We start from the raw sequence: 26,801 nt of genomic DNA on the forward strand, positions 1-26,801 counted from the left end.
CTATATTTATATTAGATAAAATAAACTACAAATCAAACACTTAAAGAAGTCAAAGGTCACTATGTAATGATAAAGGAGTCAATTCTAAAGAGGATATAATAATGATAAATTTCTATGTTTTAATATCTAATAGCAGAGCTCCAAATTATATAAAGTAAACATTAATAGATTTAGAGAGAGATAGAGCACACTATAATAGCAGTAGTGGACTTAACACCCACTCCTAGTAATTGAATCATCCAGACAGAAAATCAACAGAGAAACATAGCAGTTAAACTACACATTAGACATGAGAGGCCTAATTGATAGTTATAGAATATTTTTCCAAACGGCTTCAGAGTACACATTCTTTTCATCAACACATGGAACATTCTCCAGAATAAACCATATTTTAGGCCAAAATCACGTCTGACCAAATTTAAAAATTAAAATCATATCAAGTGCCTTTTCTGATATGATTTAATTTCTAGTTTTAATTTCTAAATTAAACTAGAAATTAATAACTGGAACCTCAGAAAAACCCATAAACACATGGAAATTAAACAATATGTTCCCAAACAACCAATGAGTCAACGAAAAAACTAAAAAGAAAATTAAAAATGGAAATACAACATATGAAAATCTGTGGGATATAGCAAAAGCAGTACTAAGAGGGACATTTATAGTAATAAACAATTATAACAAAAAAGAAGATTTCAAATAAACTAGGTGATGATACACCTGAAGAAAGTAGAAAAGCAAGAAGAAACCAAACCTAACATTATTACAAGGAAAGATATAGTAGAGATCATAGCTGATTGAAACTAAAAATAATACAAAAGAACAGTGAAATGAAAAGTCAGTTTTCTGGAAAAGATAAACAAAATTGATTAACCTTTGACTAGATTAAGGAAAAAAGAGAGAGGGCCCAAGTAGATAACATCAGAAATACAAAAGGAGACATAACTGAGACCACAGAAATACAAAGAACAATTAGAGACTATTATAAACAACTTTGCATCAACAAATTGGAAATTCTAGAAGAAATTAATAAATTTGTAAACACACACAACTTACCAAGACTGAACCACGAAGAAATAGAAAACTTCAATATACTGATAGCGAAGTAAGAGATCAAAGAAGACATAAGGACCTGACTGTTTCACTGCTGAATTCTAACAAACATATAAGAAGAATGAATACCAATTTTAGTCAAACTATTCAGATAAATTGAAGAGAAGAAGATACTTTCAAACTCACTTTATGAAGCCAGCATTATCCTGATACTAAATCCAGATGAGGACACCACAAAAAAATGAAAACTACAGGCCAGTATTACAGATGAACATACATGCCAAAATCCTCAAGAAAATACAAACATATCAAATTCAATAACACATTAAAAATATTATGTACCATGATTAAGTGAGATTCATTTCCCAGGGATGCAAGAATAATTTGGCATATAAAAGTCAATAAATGTGACATATTATATTAACAGAACCAAGAACAAAAATGATAAGATTATTTCAGGAGATGCTGAAAAAGAATTTGATAAAATTTAATATCCCTTTATGATAAAAATCTTATAAAACAGGGTATAGAATAAAGACACCTCAAAATAAGGCAGGTTATATATGACAAGCCCATAGTTAATACCATACTGAATGGGAAAAAATTGAACACCATTTTTTCTAAGATCTGGAAGAAGACAAGAATGTCCACTTCCATCTCTTGCATTCAGTATAGTACTGGGAGTCTTGGCCAGAGCAATAAAGCAAGGGGAAAGAATAAAGGGCATCCACATTGGACAGGAAGAAATCAAGGATCAGATGGCATGATGTTGTATTAGACAATCCTAAACACTCTACCAAAAAGCTGTTAGAAATAATGACAGATTTATTAACGTTCCATAATACTAAATCAACATACAAAAATTAGAGCATTTATATATGCCAACAGTGAACAATCTGAAAAAGAAATCAAGAAAACAATTCCATTTGCAATTGTTACAGACAATATAAAATATCCAGGAATCAATTTAATGAAAGGAGTTAAAGACCTATACAAGAAAAACTATAAAACATGGATAAAAATACTTGAAGAGGACCTAAAAAATAAAAAGGTATTCCATCCTCATGAATTGGAATAATCGATACTGTGAAAATAGTAATACAACTCAAAAAAATTCTACAGAGTCAATGCAATTCTCATCAAAATACTAATTACATGCTTAGCAGAAATAGAAAAAAAAGCTAACATTTATATGGGACCACAAAAGACCCTGAATAATCTATGCAATCCTGAGCAAAAAGGACAAACTTGAGGCATCACACTACCTGACTTCAAAATTTATTACAAAGCTATAGTAACCAAATTAACCTGGTACTGTTATAAAAACAGATTCATAGACTAATAAAACAGAATAGAGAACCCAGATGTAAATCCATAAATTTACAGCCAACTAATCTTTGATAAAGGTGCCAGGAACATGCAATAGGGGAAAGAATGGTCTTCAATAAATGGTGCCAGTAAAACTGGATAACTATATGTAAAAGAATAAAACTAACCCCTCCCCTCTTTTTCACCATACACAAATATTAAATCCAAATAGATTAAAGATTTAAACCTAAGATCTGAACGATGAAACTACTAGAAGGAAAAAAAATGGGGAAATGCTCTAGGACATTGGATTGGGCAGAGATTTTTTGTTTAAGACCTCCAAAGCAAAAATATATAAATGGGATTACATCAAGCTAAAAAACTGCATAGCAAAGGAAATAATCAAAAAAGTGAAGAGACAACTCACAACATGGGAGGAAATATTTGTAAATTGCCCATCTGACAAGGGATTAATAACCAGAATATAAAAGGAGCTCAAACAACACAATAGCAAATTTAATAATGTTATATATTGACCTTTCAACTTTCTGTTTCTATGAGATCTAAATTCTATTTAGATTCCACATATCAGTGATATTAAACAATATTTGTCTTTCTGTGCCTGGCTTATTTCACTTAGTGTAATGTCAATTTCATAGAAACAGAAAGTGGGAAGTTTCTTGGTACAGAAAGGGATGGGGAAAGTGTAGATGTTAATCAAAGGGTTCAAATTTTCAGTTAGAATGGAAGAATAAGTTTAAGTAAGCTACTGTATTGCATGGTGACCACAGTTAATAATAGTGTATTTTATATTTCAAATTTACTAAAAGCAGATTTTTAATGTTCTCACCAGAAAAAAAATAAGTTGATGAAGTGATGAATAGATTAATTATCTTGATTTAATGTTTCTGAAATGTTAGGTCAAAACATTACACTGTACCCCATAAGTACATACAATTATTATATGTCACTTGAAAAGATTTTTAAGAGGGGATACTTCTCCATTTATTTAGTTCTTAAACTATTGTCAATGATTTTTATATATTTTCATAGTGATATCTGACACAACTTGGTTAGATTTAATTCTAGATATTTATTTTCTTCTAAAATGCTTTTTAAAAATATAAACTTTTGAATTTTTTTTATTTCTAGTATAGAGAACACACTTCATATTTTTGTATTGATATAGAATTCATTTATTAATTCTATTAGTTTTTCTAAATATTTAAGGATTTATGATAAAATTATGCCATTTGCTAGAAAAAATAGACTTTTTTTTTCTTTCATGTTCTAATGCCTCTAATTTATTTATCTCACTGGCTGCACCACTCACACTCTCCAGTAGAGTGTTAAACAGATAGAGTTGAGCAAATAACCTTTTCTAATTCCTAATACCAAGGAAACTTCTAATAACGGCAAATTTAAAAAACTTTTTAAATTTTAAAGCTACAATATTCACTGAGGGTGATGATACAGATAAAAAAGAACAATCTGATACAGATGGGAGTGAAAACTGGTTTAGATATAAAGATTGTAGCACATCTCAAAATTTACAAGTATAATTTCAGACTTAATGTACACATACAGGCACTGCATCAATACTGATAATAAGCATGAATGGCAAGAGTTATTAAAAGAAGTATGTTCATATACTAAATAACATATAATTATTTAAATGAATGAAGTAGATTCATAACTACTACATGGGTGAGCTTAATATATATTGACATTTATTTTTAAAAGAGAGAATTTGAAAATTGTTTCTGTCAAAAATGAGTAACACAAATTTTTTTGAATTTACTCTCTTTCTCACCCCCACCCTATTATATACAGAGTGAAAAGTTGGGGGTTACCCCCTTGGAAAATGGAAAAGTAAGAAATCACTTTTATTGTGTATACTCTAGCATAATTTAAATGCTTTTCCAATAAACTTGAAGTAAACTTTGAAATATGGTAAGAAACTTAAAAAATTTGCACATCTGGACAGATAGCTTAAAATGTACTTACCTTCTAATTGTTAAATGTAGTTCTTCTGAGGTAAATCCTAAATATACCAGGAGGTGAAGATAATAGTTTTTCCTTAATTCATATCCATTTATCTAAATTCAGTGAAAAATTTTCCAGATTTTGACATGGGTAGTCTTAGCATTTCTGAGTTTGCTTTGATCCTTCATAATCTTTATTAACTTATTCAATGTTTTAAAGGCAAGTTGGAAAACATAATCTTTGTTTCTTTAGCCAGAAACAATTTTATACTTGAAGTCTGTTCAATATGTTTCTCCAGATTTCCTTAATACTGCATATATTGTCCAAGTATTTGTTTCAAATTTTGAAGAAGACTTTCAAATGTAAATGAAAGTTCAATCGTGTCTTACCACCAAAAGTATAATATTAAGGCATAATGATAAACTATAAATGATTAGCAAAGTACCTGCAACCAAGAGCCAATCCCCAGGCTTGTGTTTTGAAGCCTGTATTGGAGAATGTGTAGGCAGTGGGTGTATATTAACTTCAGGACTTTACTTGTGTTCATTACAGCTTACAAACATTAGTATCTACCTGGAAAAGTATGGCTGAGCATATATGTATATATATACATATATGCAACTTTCTTCTGTTGCTAATTTTGTAGGCACCAAAGTTTTGACAGGGTGGCTCTATACAAGAAACTCAGGTACCATTCTCTCTCTATGATTGTTATTGCTTGTATTCATCTTTTACATGCAGATCAATCTGCTTATTGATCTTAGAATTTCTATGTAACATTTTCTCAATTTTAGTTGGTAAATAATATACTCATATTTCTAAATTTGATCCTTAGGCTTGGAAACCTAGCATCTTCATTTTCATTGTGTAAATTTCCACTTGCTTGCATAGCAGGCTGATAATTTGTGAGAAAATGTCAGAAAAGCTCTCTTCCTAATTCACATTAAAGTACCCATAAATATTTCCAAGAATAGAAACATCTACAGAAGGAAGTTTAGTGGATAAAAATTACTGAGATTATGCCTGATTCTGGACTTTACAGAGTTAAAAGTGAAGATAAGGTACTGTGAACCACTGTGCATTCACACTAGGGGCTTTGATATAGTGCAGTAAGTAGGCAGACTTTCCAAATTATATTTAATATAAAATTATTTAACAAATCATGAATATAGCATAAACAGTCTACATATCTGTCTAGAAGTAACTCTTCATTATATCCATACATATTTCTTTGGGGAAAGGACCAAAGGCCACAGAACAACAGCTATTAGGTTCAATTATTTGAAGCTGCCTAAGCCAGAAACTCAACCTTCAAGCAGTTGGAGAGCAGAGGGTAATCTGTCCTCCTGAAATGAAGCCATGAAGGCTTTTCATGGTGCAGAAGATATCCCCTTGTGATTGTTTTTTCCTCAGAAGTGTTATAGCCACATCTTGTTGTGATTATTTGTATAGAAACTGAGGAATTCTGTTATGTTTATCATATTGTGATATGTTGGCCCTTCTACCCCCAGCTGACTGTACATAATATGCCAATTAAACAACTCATAAATGTTGACAGTGATAACATGGTGTTATAGTGTTCTATGGCTATAACAGGGCCTTAATTCAAATACCCACATTTTATATTTCCACATGGATGGGGATAAAGTGTAAACATTGTAGTAAAAGTATTAAAAAGCAGGAAGAGGATGTAGTTAGATGCAAATATGTCAATGTCAAATCCTAGCCTTGCCCTTTGTCAGGTCTTTCACTTTGGTATCAGTTTGACCCACATTTTAAAATCTGTAAAATGAAGATAATATTCTTCTTTCCCAAAGGATTATATTGGTTAAAAATGTGTTTATCTTCACTGGCTTTCACATAGTAGCTGTTAAATGAATGCTATTGTGTATCCTGAGTTGATTCCAAGTTACAAACAAAAATGGTATTACTGGATCTTATTTCTGCACTATCATTAATCATTTTGAAGCAAACCTAGAGTTAATAATTAATGAGTCTATGGACTCATTAATTATTAATTAATTAATTATTAATTAATCCTAAAATTCCTCCAAATTCAACATTATAGTTCAAAGGAACGCCACATCACCTGAGGTTCTCAACCTATGTTGTTTCTGAAATTTATAAATGTTGGCTTATGTTTTGTTCTGAATAGAGATAGAATTAGCATACCAAGACATTCACTATAAAGTATACAATTCAGTGGTTTTTAGTATATTCACAAAATTATGAAACTATCCCAATTGTCTAATTCTAAACATTTTCATTAACCCAGAAATAATCCCCATACCCGTTAGCAGCCATTTCCAGCACCTGGCAACTACTAACCTACTTTTTGTTTCTATTGATTTGCTTATTCTGGACATTTCATATAACTGGAATATGATATGTAGTTTTTAGAGATTAGATTTTCTCTTAGCATGTTTTCAAGGTTAATCTATGTTATAGCATGTATCAATATATAATTCCTTTTTATGGCTGAAAAATATTCCATTGCATGAGCATAACCCATTTGTTTATCTAGTCTTCAGTTGGTGGACATTTGAGTTGCTTTCAAGTTTTGACTGTTAAGAGTAATACTGCTATTAACATTCATATACAAATTTTTGAATAGATGTATATATTCAACTCTCTTGAATATATATTTAAGACTGAATTTGCTGATTCTTATGGTAACTCTATCTTTAACTTTTTGAAAAACTGGCAAAGTAGTTTTCATATGCCATATTATTTTAGATTTCCACTATCAGCGAGGGTTTCAGTTTCTCCACTTTTTTCCCAATACATGATCTTATCTTTTTTTATAACTATTATAATTGTGTATAGTTGTATTTCATTCAGTTTTGAGTTGTATTTTCCTAGTAACTAATAATGTTGAGCATCTATCCATGTGATTATTGGCCATTTGTACATCTTCTTTGGAAAAAATCTCTATTCAAGCTCTTTGCCCACTTTTAATTGGATTTATCTTGTTATTGAGTTGTAAGAGTCCTTACATATTCTAGACTCTAGACTTCTATTGGATACATGATCAGCAAATATTTTCTCTTATTCTATGGTTTGTATTTTTAATTTCTTGATAGTGAATTTTCATGAATTTCAATTTAATTATTTTTTCCTTTGGTTACTTGTGGTTTAAGAAGTCACTGCCTAATTCAAGTTCATAAATATTTACCCATATGATGTCTTCCCATAGTTTTATAGTTCAGTTCTTACATATTGATCTTTGATCCATTTTGAGTTAATTTTGAATATAGTATGAGGTAGGTCTCCATCTTTATTCTTTTGCATGTAGATTTCCAGTTGTTTTGGCACCGTTTGTTGAGAAGACTATTTTTTCCTGTTTAATGATCTTGGAAACCTTGTTAAAAATTCATTGGTATAGTTACATAGATTTAATTCTGAACTCTCTTTCATTTTATTTGATTTCTATTTCTATCTTTATTCCATTATCACACTGACTTGATTACTGTAGCTTAGTAATATGTTTTTAACTGGGAAAGTGTGAGTTCTCCAACTTTCTTCTAGTTCAAGATTGTTTTGGCTATCCTATGTTTCTTGTATTTTCATAAAACTCTTTAAAAAGATTGTTAATTTTTTTAAAAAGGCAATTAAAAATTTGAAAGGTACAACAGTGAACTGTAGATCAATCTTGAGAATATTATCAATTTGAAAAATGTTTTCTAATTCATGAATATGGGATATCTTTCATTTATTTGGGTTTTCTTTTTTAAAGCAATATTTTGTTGTTTTCATTGTACAAGTCTTGAACTTCCTTGGTTAAATTTATTTTTAAGTATTTTATTATTTTTGATGCTATTGTAAATAGAGTTGTTTTTCTTTAATTTCATTTTCAGATGATTCATTGCTGTTGTCTAGAAATACAACTGATGATTTTTGTTTGTTGATTCAATGTACTGCAACTTTGCTATACTCTCTTATTAGCTTCAATAGTTGTTCTTGTGTATTCTTTATGGGTTTCTATATATAAGATTACGTCATCTGTGACTAGAGAGAATTTTACTTCCTTCTCTCAAATTTAGATAACTATTTTTTATTGCTTAATTGCCTTGGATAGCATGTTTAGTAAAATGTTCGATAGAAGTGGTGAGAGTGAACATCTTTGTATTGTTCCTAAACTTAAGGGGAAATATTTCAGTCTTGCATTACTAAGTATGCAAGTATGGTGGGTTTTTCATAAATACCCTTTGCCAGGCTAAAGAAATACCTTTCTATTCCAAGTTTGTTTTGTTGTTGTTGTTTTGAAATCATTAGATAGTATTGGGTTGTGTCAAATATTTCTTCTCCCTTTAGGATGATCATTTGTTTTTCCTCTTTTTTCTATTATTTATTATATTGATTTGATACGTTGAATCAATCTTAATATACCTAGAATAAATCCCACTTGTGTGTAGAGTATAATCCTTTTTTATATGTTGTTAGATTTGTTTTATTTTTTAGTATTTTTTGAGGATTTTCAGATCTATAAGGGATAAATGTAGTTTTATTCTTCTTGTCATGTCATTGTCTGGTTTTGAAATAAAAGGAACACTGACTTCAGAAAATGAGTTGGGAAGTGTTCTCTACTCTTCTGCATTTTGTAAGAGCTTGTGAAGAATTGATGTTAATTTTCTTTAAATATTTGGGAGAATCCATGGAGGAGGCCATTTTGGATTAGGCTTTTCATTGTGAAAAGTGTTTTCTTTGTTTTTTGGGAATTTTTACATTACTATTTCAATTTCTTAACTTGTATGAGTCTATTTTGGTTTTACATTTCTTCTTGCATTAGTTTTCATAGATACATGTCTTAGGAATTTGTCTATTTCTTCTGAATTTTTTAATGTTATCTAATGGTGTTCTGAAGGACTCTGGAGGACTGTACTTAGCATTCTCTATAAGGCAAGCAATGAATTCTGTCAGTTTTTTAAAAATATAGAAAGGTCTTAATTTCTCATTTATTTTTAAATAACAATTTTGCTGAATATAGTATTATTTGTTTTATTCCTGTCTTTTCTTCTCCCTCCCTTTATTCCTTCTTTCCTATCCCTACTGCTTTCTGGCTTCCATAATTTCTGATAAAAAATCAGCTGTTATTCCTATTGTAGATTTCTTACACATGATCAGTTGCTTCTCTCTTAAAAATGTTGTTTTCAAGACTCTCTCTTTGTCTTTGTTATTTGACAGGTTACTTATGACATGTTTAGATATGTATCTTTTTGAGTTTATCCTACCTGGAAGTTGAGATTCTTCCATGTGTAGATTAATTTTTTAAATCAAATATGAGGAGGTTTTGGCTATTATTTCTCTTTAAATACTCTCTTCAGACTCTACTGTTTTTGAAACTCCTATTATGTGATGTTTGTATAGTTTTGGAATCCTGGAGGACTCTGAGCTCTGTTTTCTTCCTTCCTTCCTTCCTTCCTTTTTCTTTTTCTTTCCTCCATTGTTCATGCTGGAGAGCACTGACATAATCATAGCTCACTGTAACCTTGAACTTCTGAGCTCAAGTGATCCTCCTGCCTCAGCTTCCTGAGCCCCTAGGACTACAGGTGCATGCCACCACACCAGGATAATTAAAATAATTTGTAGAAATATGGTCTTACTCTGTTGCCCAGGCTGCTCTCAAATTCCTGAATTTCCTATAGTTATTTGAACGTATTAAAATAACCCATTAGATCTTTGCCTAGTAAGTGCAATGTCAGAGTCTCCATAAGTGACAGTATCCACTGATTGTTTTTTGTTTAATTTATAGATCATACTTCCTTGCTTCTCCATGTGTCTTATTTTGTTGTTGTTGTTGAATAACAAAGCGAATGGAAATTTTCAACCATATAATTGCAAGTCTAGAAACCAAATATTCCCCTCCCAGTTTTGTCATGTTTGCTATTACAGTTTGTTTTTAATTTAGCACCTTTTTAAAATGAATTCTTCAAAAGTCTATATTTCTCATATATAGGCACCGAAGTCTGTGTTTGGTTAGCTTAGTGGTCAACTAATAAATAGAAAGATATTTCCTTAAAACTCTGAAACTAAGTCCTATGTTTGCTGAAACTTTGTGTGCAAATTGGGGCATGCCATCAACACTCAGCCTCACAATTAGAAATTTTGCCTTCTATTTTTCTAAGGTAAATGAACACCTAGGAGCAGGAGTTATGGATCATATGGTATGTTTAACTTTCTAAGAAACTTCCAAACTGTTTTCTGTACTGGCTGTACCATTTTTCATTCCCAGCAGCAATAAATGAGATTTCCAGGCACTTGGCATCATCAGTAGTTGTTGGTATTGCCTGTGTTTATAATTATTAAAATAATATCATGTAATTGCATAATGTTATTATGATTATCATCCTTGGTGTTATTGTTCCTTAAATAACTATTCTCATATGTGTGTAATGACATATTAGTGTGGATCAAATTTACAGTTCCCTAATGATTATTTATGTCTAGCATCTTTTCACAGGCTATGTGCCATCCCATCCACGTATCTTTTTTTTTTTTTTTTTTTTTGAGACAGAGTCTCACTCTGTCACCCAGGCTGGAGTACAGTGGTGTGATCTTGGCTTACTGCAACGTCTGCCTCCTGGGTTCAACCGATTCTTGTGTCTTAGCCTCCCAGGTAGCTGGGATTACAGGCATGCACCACCACACCAGGCTAATTTTTGTACTTTTAGTAAAGATGGGGTTTCACCATGTTGGCTAGGCTGCTCTTGAACTCCCAACCTCAGGTGACCCACCCGCCTTGGCCTCCCACAGTGCTGGGATTACAGGCATGAGTCACCATGCCTGGCCACTGTGCATCTTCTTTTGTAAAATATTTATTCAGATATTTGCCCATATTGTAATGGGCTTGTTTTCTTGCAATTGGATTTTGACAATTCTTTAAATATTCTATCTATAAGTCCTCAATGGGACGTGTCATTTGCCAACATTTTCTCCCAGAGAAAATATTTTCTTTTATCCTCTTACTAGTGTCTTTGACAGAGCAAAAGATTTAATTTTGTTTCAATGTTTCTTTTTATTGAACGTGCTTTTGATGTCAACTTTACTTGTGGGAGGCAGAATGTGATGGCCAAAGATGTCCATGTCTTAATCCCTGAAACTTGTGTATGTTACTTTGAATGGCAAAAGGGACCTGACAGATGGGAGACTGTCATGGGCTACCTGGAGAGTCCAATCTAATTACAAGGGTATTTAAAATCAAATAACCTTTCCATGCTGTGATGTCCAGAAGGACCTTTTAGTATGGAAGAATGGTCACAGAGATGCAATGTTTCTGATTTTGAAAATGGAGGAAAGGGCCATGAGTCAAAGAATGCAGGTAGCCTCTAGAAGCTAGAAGAGGCAAGGAAACTGACTCTTCCCTAAAGCCTCCACAAGGAAATGCAGCACTGCCAGTGCCTTCATTTTAGCTCAGTGAAACCTGTATTGGAAAGTTACAGAACTTGGAACTTCTGAGTTACAGAACAGTAAGATAACAAATTCATGTTATACAAAATCACTAGCTTTGTGGTAATTTGTTATAGCAGCAAGAAAAAATAAATATACTTCATAAATTATATTAACTTTTCCCACAGCATAATAATGTACATTTTACCAGGAGATATCACAGAAATGTGATCTTTGGATTAAGACAGAAAAAATACTGCATCTGTTGTTTATTATCTATTACTTTGGGAAAAATATTAATGTCATGAGATTTAATTCCATAGTTTGAAAAGCTGGGAATGATAATCTCCAATATTTTAGATTTTTAGGTTAAGTTTTGAAAATGTATCCAAAGTGCCTTCAATACTATCTGCCACAAAGTGGATAAGAAAAAACAACATCTATTACCTTTGCATATACTTTCCCATTTTAGTCACTATTTTAAAACACAATTAAACATGTATTGAGTACCTGTACCATCGAATTTTCTAAAGTCATTAATAACCGAAGCTGTAAGCCCAAACCTTTCATTTTACAGCTAAGGAAACAGTACAAGGATGAGAAGTATTTTGAACATCTCATAGATTTTAAGCAGCAGATTCAAGATCAGAAACCCATCTTTTGTGTGGGTATTTTCATCTCATCTATAAAGAACATTCTTCTTTCTATTTCTTCTACTTATAAAGATTGGTGAAAATATTGGCATCCACTTCATATGCATTATTGGCACAACAGTAACTAACATTTATTACATAATCTTCTATGAAGTGCTCCAACTTTCTTAAGTATCAATTAAATAATTCTGAGAACAGTTTCATCAGATTAAAAACGATTATTATTCTTATTTTACAAATGAGGAAACAAAGAAATAGAGAAATTGAGTAATTTGTACCTTATCCCATAAACACTAAGTAGTGAAGCTGGGATTTGCACCGAGGAAGTCTTACTGCAAAAACCATCCTCTTAATCATTATTATTTAATCCATCTAGTAGCTAATGTAAGTAATTAGTAAGTAGTGCTAACCCTTATTGCACCCCTCCTCTGTACCAGGCACTATGCTAGGCCCTTTCTGTGCATTACTTCATTTAATTTCATCAACCTATGGAAAGTATGAAATCTGTACAATTATTGTCTTTCATCAGAAGAAGAAACTGTGACTCAGAAAGGCTAAGTATCTTTTCCAAATTTATATAGCAATAGTTGTATACTATTCAGCCATAAAGAAGAATGAGATCCTGTCATTTGCAACAACATGCATGGAACTGGAGATCATTGGATTAAGTGAAATAAGCCAGAACAGTGACAAACATATTTTCTCACTTATTTATGGGATCTAAAATTCAAAGCAATTGAACTCATGAACATAGAGAGTAGAAGGATGGTTACCAGAGGCTGGGAAGGGTACTGGGGGACAAGGAGGATATGGGGATGGTTAATGGGTACAAAAAATGAGAAGAATGCATAAGACCTACTATTTGATACCACAACAGGGTGACTGTAGTCAACAATAATTGTATATTGTGTATAGTTTCCAGGTACAGTACAATATTGTACTGTATACATCCTTTTCTTGATTCCATTGTACTTTCTTCCCCTTTATGCAATTGACTGCATATATTTGCTTATCCTATTACCACTAAAAGAGTTACATCACATCTTGGCTTTGAACAAGTTGATCGAGTTGATACTTTCTTTAATGACATCATCAGTGTATTTGGTATACAAATTCCAAAATCACATTACAGAATAGTGCAATCCTAATCAATACTTTAATTAACTTATTTGGAAACCTAAATATATACATATATACACACACACACACATATATATATATATATAAACTGTATTTGAGGAAAAGAAATAAATCAGAGGGGTGACTTCTAGTGCAAAATAACGTTTAGCTAGCTGACCATAGATATACATTCTGCTCCAATATTTATGAAGCTTCTGAGAAAGATAAAAATAAAACAGCCCCCAGGAGTAAGACCCAACTGCTTGTCTAAATCTGGGAAAAGTATTGACTCTACAGCTATGAAACTGAGATAAGGATTGCAATCAATCCCTTCAACAAGCCGTGTGAAACAAAATGGCAGGTTGAAAATTTTGTAAAAATGGTTTTATCCCTCGTTTCTGCCTCCACAAGTTGTTTCATCCCCAGAAACTGAGGGCTTGTACTAAACAGAAAATGGTAGAACTACCCCTACTTGCATGAGTGAGTGCTTTAGAAGCTGTTAAAGTCTCGCTATCTACTCTCATCTTCAATTGAACAGTTTTTATATTACAAATGGAACGCACAGTAGTGACATTAACTGAGATGCAGAGTATTGGAGAAGGGCAATTTCAGGGGTTGGAGGGAGAAAAAAGACAGAGACAGAGCAAATTTACTTTGGGATGTATTAATTTTTGAGAAGCTTATATGAAATCTAAAGGTGATATACAGTAAGATTTGTATGCTTGTTTCTGGATTACAGGAAAGAACAGGTATGAACTCCACAATTTATTTTGTATTTCTGCCTATATCAATCTGCTACATTTTCAGTCCTATCCATTATTCTACTAAAACTCATCTCATAAAGGTTATCAATTATTCCCTATGGATGAAATCCAATGACTGCTTCTCAATTTTTATCTTAATTACTGTCTCTTTTGTTTGTAAATTTTAAGGTCTCCCTGCCATATAAAACCCAACACTCTTTTGACCTACAAAATTAAATTACCTATTTCTAGTAAAGTTTACTCTGTGTGAATATAATGTATGCATGTATGTTGGTGTGTCTATATGTATGTGCATAGACATATGTGTACGTATACATGTGTTATAAAATATTTCCTTTCAACCTCTGTAGTAGCTGCTGTTTCTGCCACTGAAATTTGAAATTTTCCAAATTCTCCCCATATTTTTATCTTCTACTCTGGATGATTTTTTTTACAATAATTTTATTCAACTTCATGATTTTACCTATGTGTTATAATCTGATAATTTCCCAATCTATAACACAAGACTTCTTTCAAGTTAATATATATTTTCCAAGTGTCAGTGACATTTTCCTTTATATTTATATTTCTGGGGAAGCAAAAGCTTTTTGATTTATCCTGTTTGGGGGAACTGAAATAACTTTGGTTATTTTTCAGACCCAAGTAATGACATACAAGAACATTTTCTGCCCTTTTATGCTCACTTAGATATTATTACTGGCAATGCGACATGAGATATCCTGAAAATTCTCCCTTTATAAACATATTGAAAAGTTGTATCTACAATAACAAACTTTTCAATACATACTTGAATTTTTACCAAAATTAACAACTCCAGCAATCAAAAGCAAGGAGAACACAGAAATTCGGAGCAGTGGAGGAGCAGGCAATGCGGCTGGCAGTGCGTGACTCGGGAGAGGGTTGCCGATCTCAGTAACGATGCTGTGATTCCCACAGTCTCCTGTAGATAGGGAAGAACCCTTTATAAAGTAGGTAATTGGAACTGAATTTAACTAGGGCATAACTTACACATTTTGAAGAATGTGGATGTTCTGTTTTGGATATCATAATTGTTTGAGATTTGGGATGGACAGGATAGAGAGGAAGGAGAAGCTGTGTTATTTGCAATGTTCTCTGTCCACCTTTCTACTCGAGATCAGCACTTCCTTCAGCCTTTCTCTATTCTGTAGTGAAAGTTAATATTTCAGGCACTGTTTTAAGAACTACACATGTATTAGATCATTGACTTTTATAATAATGACTGAGAAAGACACTATTATTATTTCCAATACCAGGTGACAAGTATGAGGTACAAAATAGTAAAGTCCCCAGCCCAGGGTCATGTACATAAAAAGTAAAGCCAGCATTCAAACTGGGGCAATATAACTTCAATTTTTTAAAAATTAATTATTATGAGACATTTTGAACATATAGAGGAGTTGAAAGAGCAATACAATGAACATCCATATATCCACCACTTATCAACTACTATTAACATTTTTCTATATTTGATTTTTCAATATAATGTAGTACTTGTGTGTTTCATTGTTTTGTTTTCAGGGAGGTGTTGTGTGTATTTCTGCTGAATGATTTGAAAATCAGTTTCAAATATAATGACATTTCACCTCTAAATACTAGGGTATTCTCCCATGCACTATTATAACACTAGTATTAGACCCAAGGAAACACAGACTTACTAACATCCAGTTCATCCCCAAATTTTCCCAGTTGCTTTTGAAAATATATTTTAATAGTTGTTTTTTGAATTAAAATTCAATTAAGTTTCACACATTCCATTAGATTTAGATATCTCCTTAATCTCTTTGGAAGACAAATTCCACTCCTTTTTTTTTTTTTTTTTTTTTTTTTTTTCTTACAGTATTAACTTTCTTTTTTTTTTATAATTTTATTTATTTTTTCTTTTATTATTATTATTATTATTATACTTTAGGTTTTACGGTACATGTGTGCAATGTGCAGGTAAGTTACATATGTATACATGTGCCATGCTGGTGCGCTGCACCCACCAACTCGTCATCTAGCATTAGGTATATCTCCCAATGCTATCCCTCCCCCCTCCCCCCACCCCACAACAGTCCCCAAAGTGTGATGTTCCCCTTCCTGTGTCCATGTGTTCTCATTGTTCAATTCCCACCTATGAGTGAGAATATGCGGTGTTTGGTTTTTTGTTCTTGCGATAGTTTACTGAGAATGATGATTTCCAATTTCATCCATGACCCTACAAAGGACATGAACTCATCATTTTTTATGGCTGCATAGTATTCCATGGTGTATATGTGCCACATTTTCTTAATCCAGTCTATCATTGTTGGACATTTGGGTTGGTTCCAAGTCTTTGCTATTGTGAATAATGCGGCAATAAACATACGTGTGCATGTGTCTTTATAGCAGCATGATTTATAGTCCTTTGGGTATATACCCAGTAATGGGATGGCTGGGTCGAATGGAATTTCTAGTTCTAGATCCCTGAGGAATCGCCACACTGACTTCCACAAGGGTTGAACTAGTTTACAGTCCCACCAACAGTGTAAAAGTGTTCCTATTTCTCCACATCCTCTCCAGCACCTGTTGTTTCCTGACTTTTTAATGATTGCCATTCTAACTGGTGTGAGATGGTATCTCATTGTGGTTTTGATTTGCATTTCTCTGATGGCCAGTGATGGTGAGCATTTTTTCATGTGTTTTTTGGCTGCATAAATGTCTTCTTTTGAGAAGTGTCTGTTCATGTCCTTCGCCCACTTTTTGATGGGGTTGTTTGTTTTTTTCTTGTAAATTTGTTGGAGTTCATTGTAGATTCTGGATATTAGCCCTTTGTCAGATGAGTAGGTTGTGAAAATTTTCTCCCATTTTGTAGGTTGCCTGTTCACTCTGATGGTAGTTTCTTTTGCTGTACAGAAGCTCTTGAGTTTAATTAGATCCCATTTGTCAATTTTGGCTTTTGTTGCCATTGCTTTTGGTGTTTTAGACATGAAGTCCTTGCCCATGCCTATGTCCTGAATGGTAATGCCTAGGTTTTCTTCTAGAGTTTTTATGGTTTTAGGTCTAACATTTAAGTCTTTAATCCATCTTGAATTGATTTTTGTATAAGGTGTAAGGAAGGGATCCAGTTTCAGCTTTCTACATATGGCTAGCCAGTTTTCCCAGCACCATTTATTAAATAGGGAATCCTTTCCTCATTTCTTGTTTTTGTCAGGTTTGTCAAAGATCAGATAGTTGTAGATATGTGGCATTATTTCTGATGGCTCTGTTCTGTTCCATTGATCTATATCTCTGTTTTGGTACCAGTACCATGCTGTTTTGGTTACTGTAGCCTTGTAGTATAGTTTGAAGTCAGGTAGTGTGATGCCTCCAGCTTTGTTCTTTTGGCTTAGGATTGACTTGGCGATGCGGGCTCTTTTTTGGTTCCATATGAACTTTAAAGTAGTTTTTTCCAATTCTGTGAAGAAAGTCATCAGTAGCTTGATGGGGATGGCATTGAATCTGTAAATTACCTTGGGAAGGATGGCCATTTTCAGGATATTGATTCTTCCTACCCATGAGCATGGAATGTTCTTCCATTTGTTTGTATCCTCTTTTATTTCCTTGAGCAGTGGTTTGTAGTTCTCCTTGAAGAGGTCTTTCACATCCCTTGTAAGTTGGATTCCTAGGTATTTTATTCTCTTTGAAGCAATTGTGAATGGGAGTTCACTCATGATTTGGCTCTCTGTTTGTCTGTTATTGATGTATAAGAATGCTTGTGATTTTTGCACATTGATTTTGTATCCTGAGACTTTGCTGAAGTTGCTTATCAGCTTAAGGAGATTTTGGGCTGAGACAATGGGGTTTTCTAGATATACTATCATGTCATCTGCAAACAGGGACAATTTGACTTCCTCTTTTCCTAATTGAATACCCTTGATTTCCTTCTCCTGCCTAATTGCCCTGGCCAGAACTTCCAACACTATGTTGAATAGAAGTGGTGAGAGAGGGCATCCCTGTCTTGTGCCAGTTTTCAAAGGGAATGCTTCCAGTTTTTGCCCATTCAGTATGATATTGGCTGTGGGTTTGTCATAAATAGCTCTTATTATTTTGAGATACGTCCCATCAATTCCTAATTTATTGAGAGTTTTTAGCATGAAGGGTTGTTGAATATTGTCAAAGGCCTTTTCTGCATCTATTGAGATAATCATGTGGTTTTTGTCTTTGGTTCTGTTTATATGCTGGATTACATTTATTGATTTGCGTATATTGAACCAGCCTTGCATCCCAGGGATGAAGCCCACTTGATCATGGTGGATAAGCTTTTTGATGTGCTGCTGGATTCTGTTTGCCAGTATTTTATTGAGGATTTTTGCATCAATGTTCATCAAGGATATTGGTCTAAAATTCTCTTTTTTTGTTGTGTCTCTGCCAGGCTTTTGTATCAGGATGATGCTGGCCTCATAAAAGGAGTTAGGGAGGATTCCCTCTTTTTCTATTGATTGGAATAGTTTCAGAAGGAATGGTAACAGCTCCTCCTTGTACCTCTGGTAGAATTCGGCTGTGAACCCATCTGGTCTTGGACTTTTTTTGGTTGGTAAGCTATTGATTATTGCCACAATTTCAGCTCCTGTTATTGGTCTATTCAGAGATTCAACTTCTTCCTGGTTTAGTCTTGGGAGGGTGTATGTGTTGAGGAATTTATCCATTTCTTCTAGATTTTCTAGTTTATTTGCGTAGAGGTGTTTGTAATATTCTCTGATGGTAGTTTGTATTTCTGTGGGATCGGTGGTGATATCCCCTTTATCATTTTTTATTGCATCTATTTGATTCTTCTCTCTTTTTTTCTTTATTATTCTTGCTAGCGGTCTATCAATTTTGTTGATCCTTTCAAAAAACCAGCTCCTGGATTCATTGATTTTTTGAAGGGTTTTTTGTGTCTCTATTTCCTTCAGTTCTGCTCTGATTTTAGTTATTTCTTGCCTTCTGCTAGCTTTTGAATGTGTTTGCTCTTGCTTTTCTAGTTCTTTTAATTGTGATGTTAGGGTGTCAATTTTGGATCTTTCCTGCTTTCTCTTGTGGGCATTTAGTGCTAAAAATTTCCCTCTACACACTGCTTTGAATGCATCCCAGAGATTCTGGTATGTTGTGTCTTTGTTCTCGTTGGTTTCAAAGAACATCTTTATTTCTGCCTTCATTTCGTTATGTACCCAGTAGTCATTCAGGAGCAGGTTGTTCAGTTTCCACGTAGTTGAGCGGTTTTCAGTGAGATTCTTAATCCTGAGTTCTAGCTTGATTGCACTGTGATCTGAGAGACAGTTTGTTACAATTTCTGTTCTTTTACATTTATTGAGGAGAGCTTTACTTCCAAGTATATGGTCAATTTTGGAATAGGTGTGGTGTGGTGCTGAAAAAAATGTATATTCTGTTGATTTGGGGTGGAGAGTTCTGTAGATGTCTATTAGGTCCGCTTGGTGCAGAGCTGAGTTCAATTCCTGGGTATCCTTGTTGACTTTCTGTCTCGTTGATCTGTCTAATGTTGACAGTGGGGTGTTAAAGTCTCCCATTATTAATGTGTGGGAGTCTAAGTCTCTTTGTAGGTCACTCAGGACTTGCTTTATGAATCTGGGTGCTCCTGTATTGGGTGCATATATATTTAGGATAGTTAGCTCTTCTTGTTGAATTGATCCCTTTACCATTATGTAATGGCCTTCTTTGTCTCTTTTGATCTTTGTTGGTTTAAAGTCTGTTTTATCAGAGACTAGGATTGCAACCCCTGCCTTTTTTTGTTTTCCATTTGCTTGGTAGATCTTCCTCCATCCTTTTATTTTGAGCCTATGTGTGTCTCTGCACGTGAGATGGGTTTCCTGAATACAGCACACTGATGGGTCTTGAGTCTTTATCCAATTTGCCAGTCTGTGTCTTTTAATTGGAGCATTTAGTCCATTTACATTTAAAGTTAATATTGTTATGTGTGAATTTGATCCTGTCATTATGATGTTAGCTGGATATTTTGCTCGTTAGTTGATGCAGTCTCTTCCTAGTCTCGATGGTCTTTACATTTCGGTATGATTTTGCAGTGGCTGGTACTGGTTGTGCCTTTCCATATTTAGTGCTTCCTTCAGGAGCTCTCTTAGGGCAGGCCTGGTGGTGACAAAATCTGTCAGCATTTGCTTGTCTGTAAAGTATTTTATTTCTCCTTCACTTATGAAACTTAGTTTGGCAGGATATGAAATTCTGGGTTGAAAATTCTTTTCTTTAAGAATGTTGAATATTGGCCCCCACTCTCTTCTGGCTTGTAGGGTTTCTGCCGAGAGATCCGCTGTTAGTCTGATGGGCTTCCCTTTGATGGTAACCCGACCTTTCTCTCTGGCTGCCCTTAACATTTTTTCCTTCATTTCTACTGTGGTGAATCTGACAATTATGTGTCTTGGAGTTGCTCTTCTCGAGGAGTATCTTTGTGGCGTTCTCTGTATTTCCTGAATCTGAATGTTGGCCTGCCTTGCTAGATTGGGGAAGTTCTCCTGGATAATATCCTGCAGAGTGTTTTCCAACTTGTTTCCATTCTCCCCATCACTTTCAGGTACACCAATCAGACGTAGATTTGGTCTTTTCACATAGTCCCACATTTCTTGGAGGCTTTGCTCGTTTCTTTTTATTCTTTTTTCTCTAAACTTCCCTTCTCGCTTCATTTCATTCATTTCATCTTCCAGGGCTCATACCCTTTCTTCCATTTGATCGCATCGGCTCCTGAGGCTTCTGCATTCTTCACGTAGTTCTCGAGCCTTGGTTTTCAGCTCCATCAGCTCCTTTAAGCACTTCTCTGTATTGGTTATTCTAGTTATACATTCTTCTAAATTTTTTTGAAAGTTTTCAACTTCTTTGCCTTTGGTTTGAATATCCTCCCGTAGCTCAGAGTAATTTGATCGTCTGAAGCCTTCTTCTCTCAGCTCGTCAAAGTCATTCTCCGTCCAGCTTTGTTCCGTTGCTGGTGAGGAACTGCGTTCCTTTGGAGGAGGAGAGGTACTCTGGTTTTTAGAGTTTCCAGTTTTTCTGCTCTGTTTTTTCCCCATCTTTGTGGTTTTGTCTACTTTTGGTCTTTGATGATGGTGATGTACAGATGGGTTTTTGGTGTGGATGTCCTTTCTGTTAGTTTTCCTTCTAACAGACAGAACCCTCAGCTGCAGGTCTGTTGGAGTACCTGGCCGGCCGTGTGAGGTGTCAGTCTGCCCCTGCTTGGGGGTGCCTCCCAGTTAGGCTGCTCGGGGGTCAGGGGTCAGGGACCCACTTGAGGAGGCAGTCAGCCCGTTCTCAGATCTCCAGCTGCATGCTGGGAGAACCACTGCTCTCCTCACAGCTGTCAGACAGGGACATTTAAGTCTGCAGAGGTTACTGCTGTCTTTTTGTTTGTCTGTGCCCTGCCCCCAGAGGTGGAGCCTACAGAGGCAGGCAGGCCTCCTTGAGCTGTGGTGGGCTCCACCCAGTTCAAGCTTCCAGGCTGCTTTTTTTACCTAAGCGAGCCTGGGCAATGGCGGGCGCCCCTCCCCCAGCCTTGCTGCCGACTTGCTGTTTGATCTCAGACTGCTGTGCTAGCAATCAGCGAGACTCCGTGGGCGTAGGACCCTCTGAGCCAGGTGCGGGCTATACTCTCCTGGGGCACCGTTTCCTAAGCCCGTCGGAAAAGCACAGTATTCGGGTGGGAGTGGCCCGATTTTCCAGGTGCCGTCTGTCACCCCTGGAAGGGGAACTCCCTGACCCCTTGGGCTTCCCGAGTGAGGCAATGCCTCGCCCCTGCTTCGACTGGCGCACGGTGCGCTCACCCACTGACCTGCGCCCACTGTCTGGCTCTCCCTAGTGAGATGAACACGGTACCTCAGATGGAAATGCAGAAATCACCCGTCTTCTGCGTCGCTCGCGCTGGGAGCTGTAGACCGGAGCTGTTCCTATTTGGCCATCTTGGCTCCTCTTTTTTTTTTTTTTTTTTTTTTTTTTTTGCTTACAATATTGACTTTGGGAAGCATTCAGGACAGCTGTCATGTTGAATTTCCTATGTTCTGGATTTGTCTCAAATTTTCTCATGGTGTTGTGTAAATGGTTCTATAAACACTGGATTTTATCTACTATGTTATTTTTCCTTTCCTTTGGGGTCTGGTAATTAAGTCATTTGCCTCTTTCTCACTCTCTCACTGGGTTAGACTAATACCAAATTTAGGTTAGATAATTGGTGGAATATTACATTAACAAATATAAAATGACAGCTGAATATAAGCTATCACAATCGCAATAATGTCAGGGGTAAAATCATGCTTTGGGGTAGGAAATAGGAAGACAGAGAGAGAGAGTGAGAGAGAGACCTCTTTATGTTGCCCAGGTTAGCCTCAAACTCCTGGGCTCGGGCAGTCCTCAAACTCCTGGGCTCAGGCAGTCCTCTCACCTAGCCTCCCAAGTAGCTGGGACTACAGGCACAAGCCACCATGCCCAGCTATTTTTTATTCTTAAATAAGATGGATAATATCTAAATACCTAGGATTGCCTTTGGCAACTGCCACAGTTACTGATGCCAGGACCTGGTTTTATTGAGTATGCTGGAACTTTTAGAGTACAAATCAGTCTATTGGCTTGGCCTCATCTTTCCAAGTGATCATACTGGAAGGAGACAGTTCTGCCGATATGTATAGCATGTGAAATAACATCTGAATGGCTGTATGTCTGAGTGTGATTATGTGTGGGCATGTGTGTACATGTATGCATGTGCACTCACTCATTCCTTACAAAAACCTTATATTGTAGATATTATTACCTCATTTTAGGAATAAGAGTCATTATATAGGTATTTGAAGCCATTATTTACAAGAGGTTTGCTTGGATTTTAAAGCCTGTGAGATTTCCATATCCAAAATTATGAAACAATTTTACCTCTTATGCCAACTCTGATTAACTACTAGTGTATAAGTAGAGTCTAGTCTTGAGGAGGACTTGCTTCATTCAGTGAGAACTAATTCCATAAAAATAGTCAATATCTGCCAGGAACCCCAGAAAGGATGAATGTCAGTACTCATGTGAAATATTTGAGAATGCTACCTGGCTCACAATGAGCAAATTCCCTCAAATTCTAGCAGGCTTTTCTGGAAACACTCTATCTTTTCCCTTCCAAGACAGTTGTGATCCTCTAAGAGCTTATCGATACAAGGTATTAAGATACTGACTCTGCCAGACAACATGCATGTTAAAGTGTGGTGACATATGAAACAAGGTGGGAGACTAAGTGAACTTTATAACAGTTTCCTAAAGTAGATGACATTACTGTTTACACCTGACTAGAAATAATTGCTATGTAAATGGTCCCACAATGTTTCCTCTAACAAAGATTCTACACAAGAGAGCATTTAATGTGAAACAGCTTCATGGGCCATTTAGATGAAATCCCCATTTTTGCGACTAGGAAGTGCTGAATCGATGCTTTCTATTTAATTCTCCTAGAAAGCTCCACACCCATGGAAAGTATGGAACGAAAAGTAACATCCTAGGATGCCTTCTCCAGGCTTCATTTACCCCACTGTACTGAAGGCATTGTGACACTTCAGAGTCATTGCTTTGGAAATAAATGGTAATTCGAAATGGAGGCAGATGATTTGATTTTGTTATTAAGTTTAAGGTAATTAGAGATATAATTTGATTCCTTCTAATATGGCTATTAAGTACAAAGTCATCAACAAAGCCCAAGATGCTAGTATGAAAGAAGAGAGAAAATGCTGATAATTCACTCTCTACCCTTTTTTAAAATCCTGCTGCTGTCTGCCATTTCCTACCCTTGACATTATTGTGATAGCTTACATTCAGGTATCACTTTACATTTGTTAATGTGGTACTCTACCAATTATCTAACCTAAACTTGTGAGGTAGGGAAGCCCTAACCTAGTGAAGTAAAGAAGCTCTTTTCATACTCATTTTACATTTGAAGAAGTTGACATTTAGTGAGGTCAAATGACTGGGCCATTATCACCTGAATTTGAAGAGGCAGAGCAATATTAATAATAAAAAAACCCAGCTCTTTCTGTTTTTTTCTCTTACATTATGTTGCATCTAGAAGTCAACATGAAAAACATCACCTAGATAAATAGATGCTATCGGGAAATGCAATGGAATGTATTATTCCACATATCCTGCATTAATACTCAATATATTATTGTATTAACGTGATATTACACAGCTCCAAAAACTTTCCCCTTTTGTCTCAGTCTTGTTTATATATCCCCACTCATCCTCACAACCACACAAAGAATCTTTCTCTTTCATTTCAGCAGGTTTTAAGGACCCAGGACTTTTCCTTTTCATTAATTATTCCATCATCTACTGGAGTCATCGGTGTCCTGGTCACCCTTCCCATCACCAAAATGACCAAAAAAAATGAGCACCACTTATTTTAAGGATTTTCTTCCAGCTAAAAGAGAAAATTTTAAAATTATATGAAAGAATTACCTAAAGAACATGTTAAGATTACAGGTTCCTAGAATCTGTCCATAGAGAATGAAACTGTTAGTACTTCATTGGGAGCCCAGGAATATGTATTTTTAACAAGTACTGTAGAGAAATTTAATTCAAGTTATTTTCAGACCTAAGAAATATTGCAACTAAAAGGGTAATAGAAACAGCATAGTGGGAAAGTTACAAATGCCCTCAATCCTAAGAATTTTGTAGCTAGTGTCCTCTCTCTCTGTTTTTGTCTCTTCTATGATAAGATTCTTCCTCTCAATTATGTTCCTAAGGGACTTCTCTAACCTCCACATTCTGATAACAACTTAGGGCAGGCCATAAAGATGTGTCTAGTCATTACTGTATTGGACAACACAGCTCTAGAGTCTATGGACATGCCTGTCCATATACTATTAGGCTTTTATCCTTTACTAGATGGTGAGATGTAATAGCTCAAATGGGTACCTCAGTGTAAATCAGAAGTTCCCTTTTTTCTTCTGTTACTAATATGTGAGCTTCAGTTCAGCATTGTCATTTGTAATATGATATAATAAACCTTATTTGCTAAAGATTGTCAGAGGATCATTTAAGATAAGACATTTTCTTTTTAAGATAGAGTTTATTTTTAGAGCTGTTTCAGGTTGACAGAAAAATTGAGCAGAAAGTACAGAGAATTCTCATATATGTCCTCCCCCATCTCCTCTGCTGCCCCCACTGCCAGTTTCCCCTATTATTAATATATTCCATGACTGTGGTACATTTGTCACAATTGATGAAACAATAATAATACATTATTATTATTCACTAAAGTTCATACTTTACATTAGGGTTTACTTCCTGTGTTGTACATTACTGTGGGATTTGACAAATAAATGTCATGTATCCACTAGGAAAAACATCATGCAGAATAGCGTCACTGCTCTGAAAACCCCTGTGCCGAAATACACTAGAGAGCAACATGGCAGAATAGAAGGCTCCACCAATCATCCCCTCCCATGACACCAATTTATAACTATCTACACCAAAAGCACCTTTATAAGAACCAAAAATCAAGTAAGCACTCATGGTTCCTGGTTTTAACTCATTGTCCCTGAAGGAGGCACTGAAGAGGTAGGATAAACTGTCTTGAGTTGGCAGTGCTACTGCTCCTCCATCCCCTGGCAGCAGCAGCATGGCGTGGAGTGTGTTTCTGTCTGTTGGGAAGAGAGAGGGCGCAGTGATTGTGAGGTATTGAACTCAGTGCTGCCGTGTTATAGCAGAAAAGAAAATGGAACCAAACTCAGCTGATGCCCACCCATGGAGGGAGCCTTCAAACCAACCCTAGCCAGAGGGGAAACACTGATAGCAGTGGTGGGAACTTGAATTCATGCATGCCTTGCCACCTTGTGCTAAAGTGCTCTGGGGCCCTTCATATACTTGAATGGCAGTCTAAGCCACAATGACTGTACCTCCTGAGACACCAATGGGGTGGCTCAGGGAGTGCTGGAATCACCCCTCTCCTAGCCCCAGGCTGTATAGCTCTCAGCTCCAAAAAGAATTCATTCCTTCCAGTTGAGGAAAGCAGAGGGAAGATAGGGGAGAACTTTTTCTTACTTCTCAGTTACCGGCTCAGCTACAGCAGGATAGGGCACTGGGCAGAGTAGTAAGGCCCCCCTACCAGGTCTAAGCTCCTGGATGACATTTCAAGACATACCCTGGGCCAGAAGGGAACCCAATGCCTTGAAGGGAAGAACCCAATCATGGCAGGATTCATCACCTGTAACCAAAGAGTCCTTGGGCCCTGAATAGCCAGCAGCAATACACAGATACTACAGGGTCTTGGGTGAAATTCTGAGACTTACTGGCTTCAAGTGAGACTCAGTACATTAGCAGCTGTAACGACTATGGGGCAAGACTCCTTCTGCTTCAGAAGAGTAGAGAGAAAAGTAAAGGGAGTTTGTCTTGCACCTTTGGTGCCAGCTTGGCCGCAAGAGCGTGGAAAACTAAGTAGGCTCTTGAGGTTCCCAATTCCAGGATTTAGCTCCTGGATGACATTTATGAACCTTCCCTGGGATATAGGGAAGCCCATTGCCCTGAGGGAGAGTTGTAAGCCAGACAGCAT

At 35.5% G+C, this 26,801-nt stretch overlaps 1 protein-coding gene and 1 long non-coding RNA gene across 6 annotated transcripts in view; one reads left to right on the plus strand and one right to left on the minus strand.

Annotated features, from left to right (window-relative positions):
- Positions 1 to 4,291: 4,291 nt before the first annotated feature.
- LOC129048245 (uncharacterized) overlaps positions 4,292 to 26,801 on the plus strand; it is a 152,486-nt gene continuing 129,976 nt past the window's right edge. For both annotated transcript variants that reach the window (XR_010141538.1, XR_010141537.1), the window contains exon 1: positions 4,292 to 4,314. This is a non-coding gene — a long non-coding RNA (uncharacterized LOC129048245). The remainder of the gene's footprint in view (positions 4,315 to 26,801) is intronic.
- The window catches only part of LOC129048244 (uncharacterized), a 182,601-nt gene continuing 170,787 nt past the window's right edge, over positions 14,988 to 26,801 (minus strand). For 2 of the 4 annotated variants that reach the window (XR_010141536.1, XR_010141535.1), the window contains exon 3: positions 14,988 to 15,209. Coding sequence is in view for 1 of the 4 variants with exons in the window: in XM_054522344.2 (XP_054378319.2) it covers positions 25,550 to 25,893 (344 nt within the window). In the remaining 3 variants the exon portion in view is untranslated. Of the gene's footprint in view, positions 15,210 to 25,315; positions 25,894 to 26,801 lie in introns of those variants that run through there. The other 2 variants (XR_008510437.2, XM_054522344.2) reach the window with 1 other exon arrangement.

The sequence above is a fragment of the Pongo abelii genome, chromosome 8 (assembly GCF_028885655.2).
Source record: "Pongo abelii isolate AG06213 chromosome 8, NHGRI_mPonAbe1-v2.0_pri, whole genome shotgun sequence".
NCBI lineage: Eukaryota > Metazoa > Chordata > Mammalia > Primates > Hominidae > Pongo > Pongo abelii.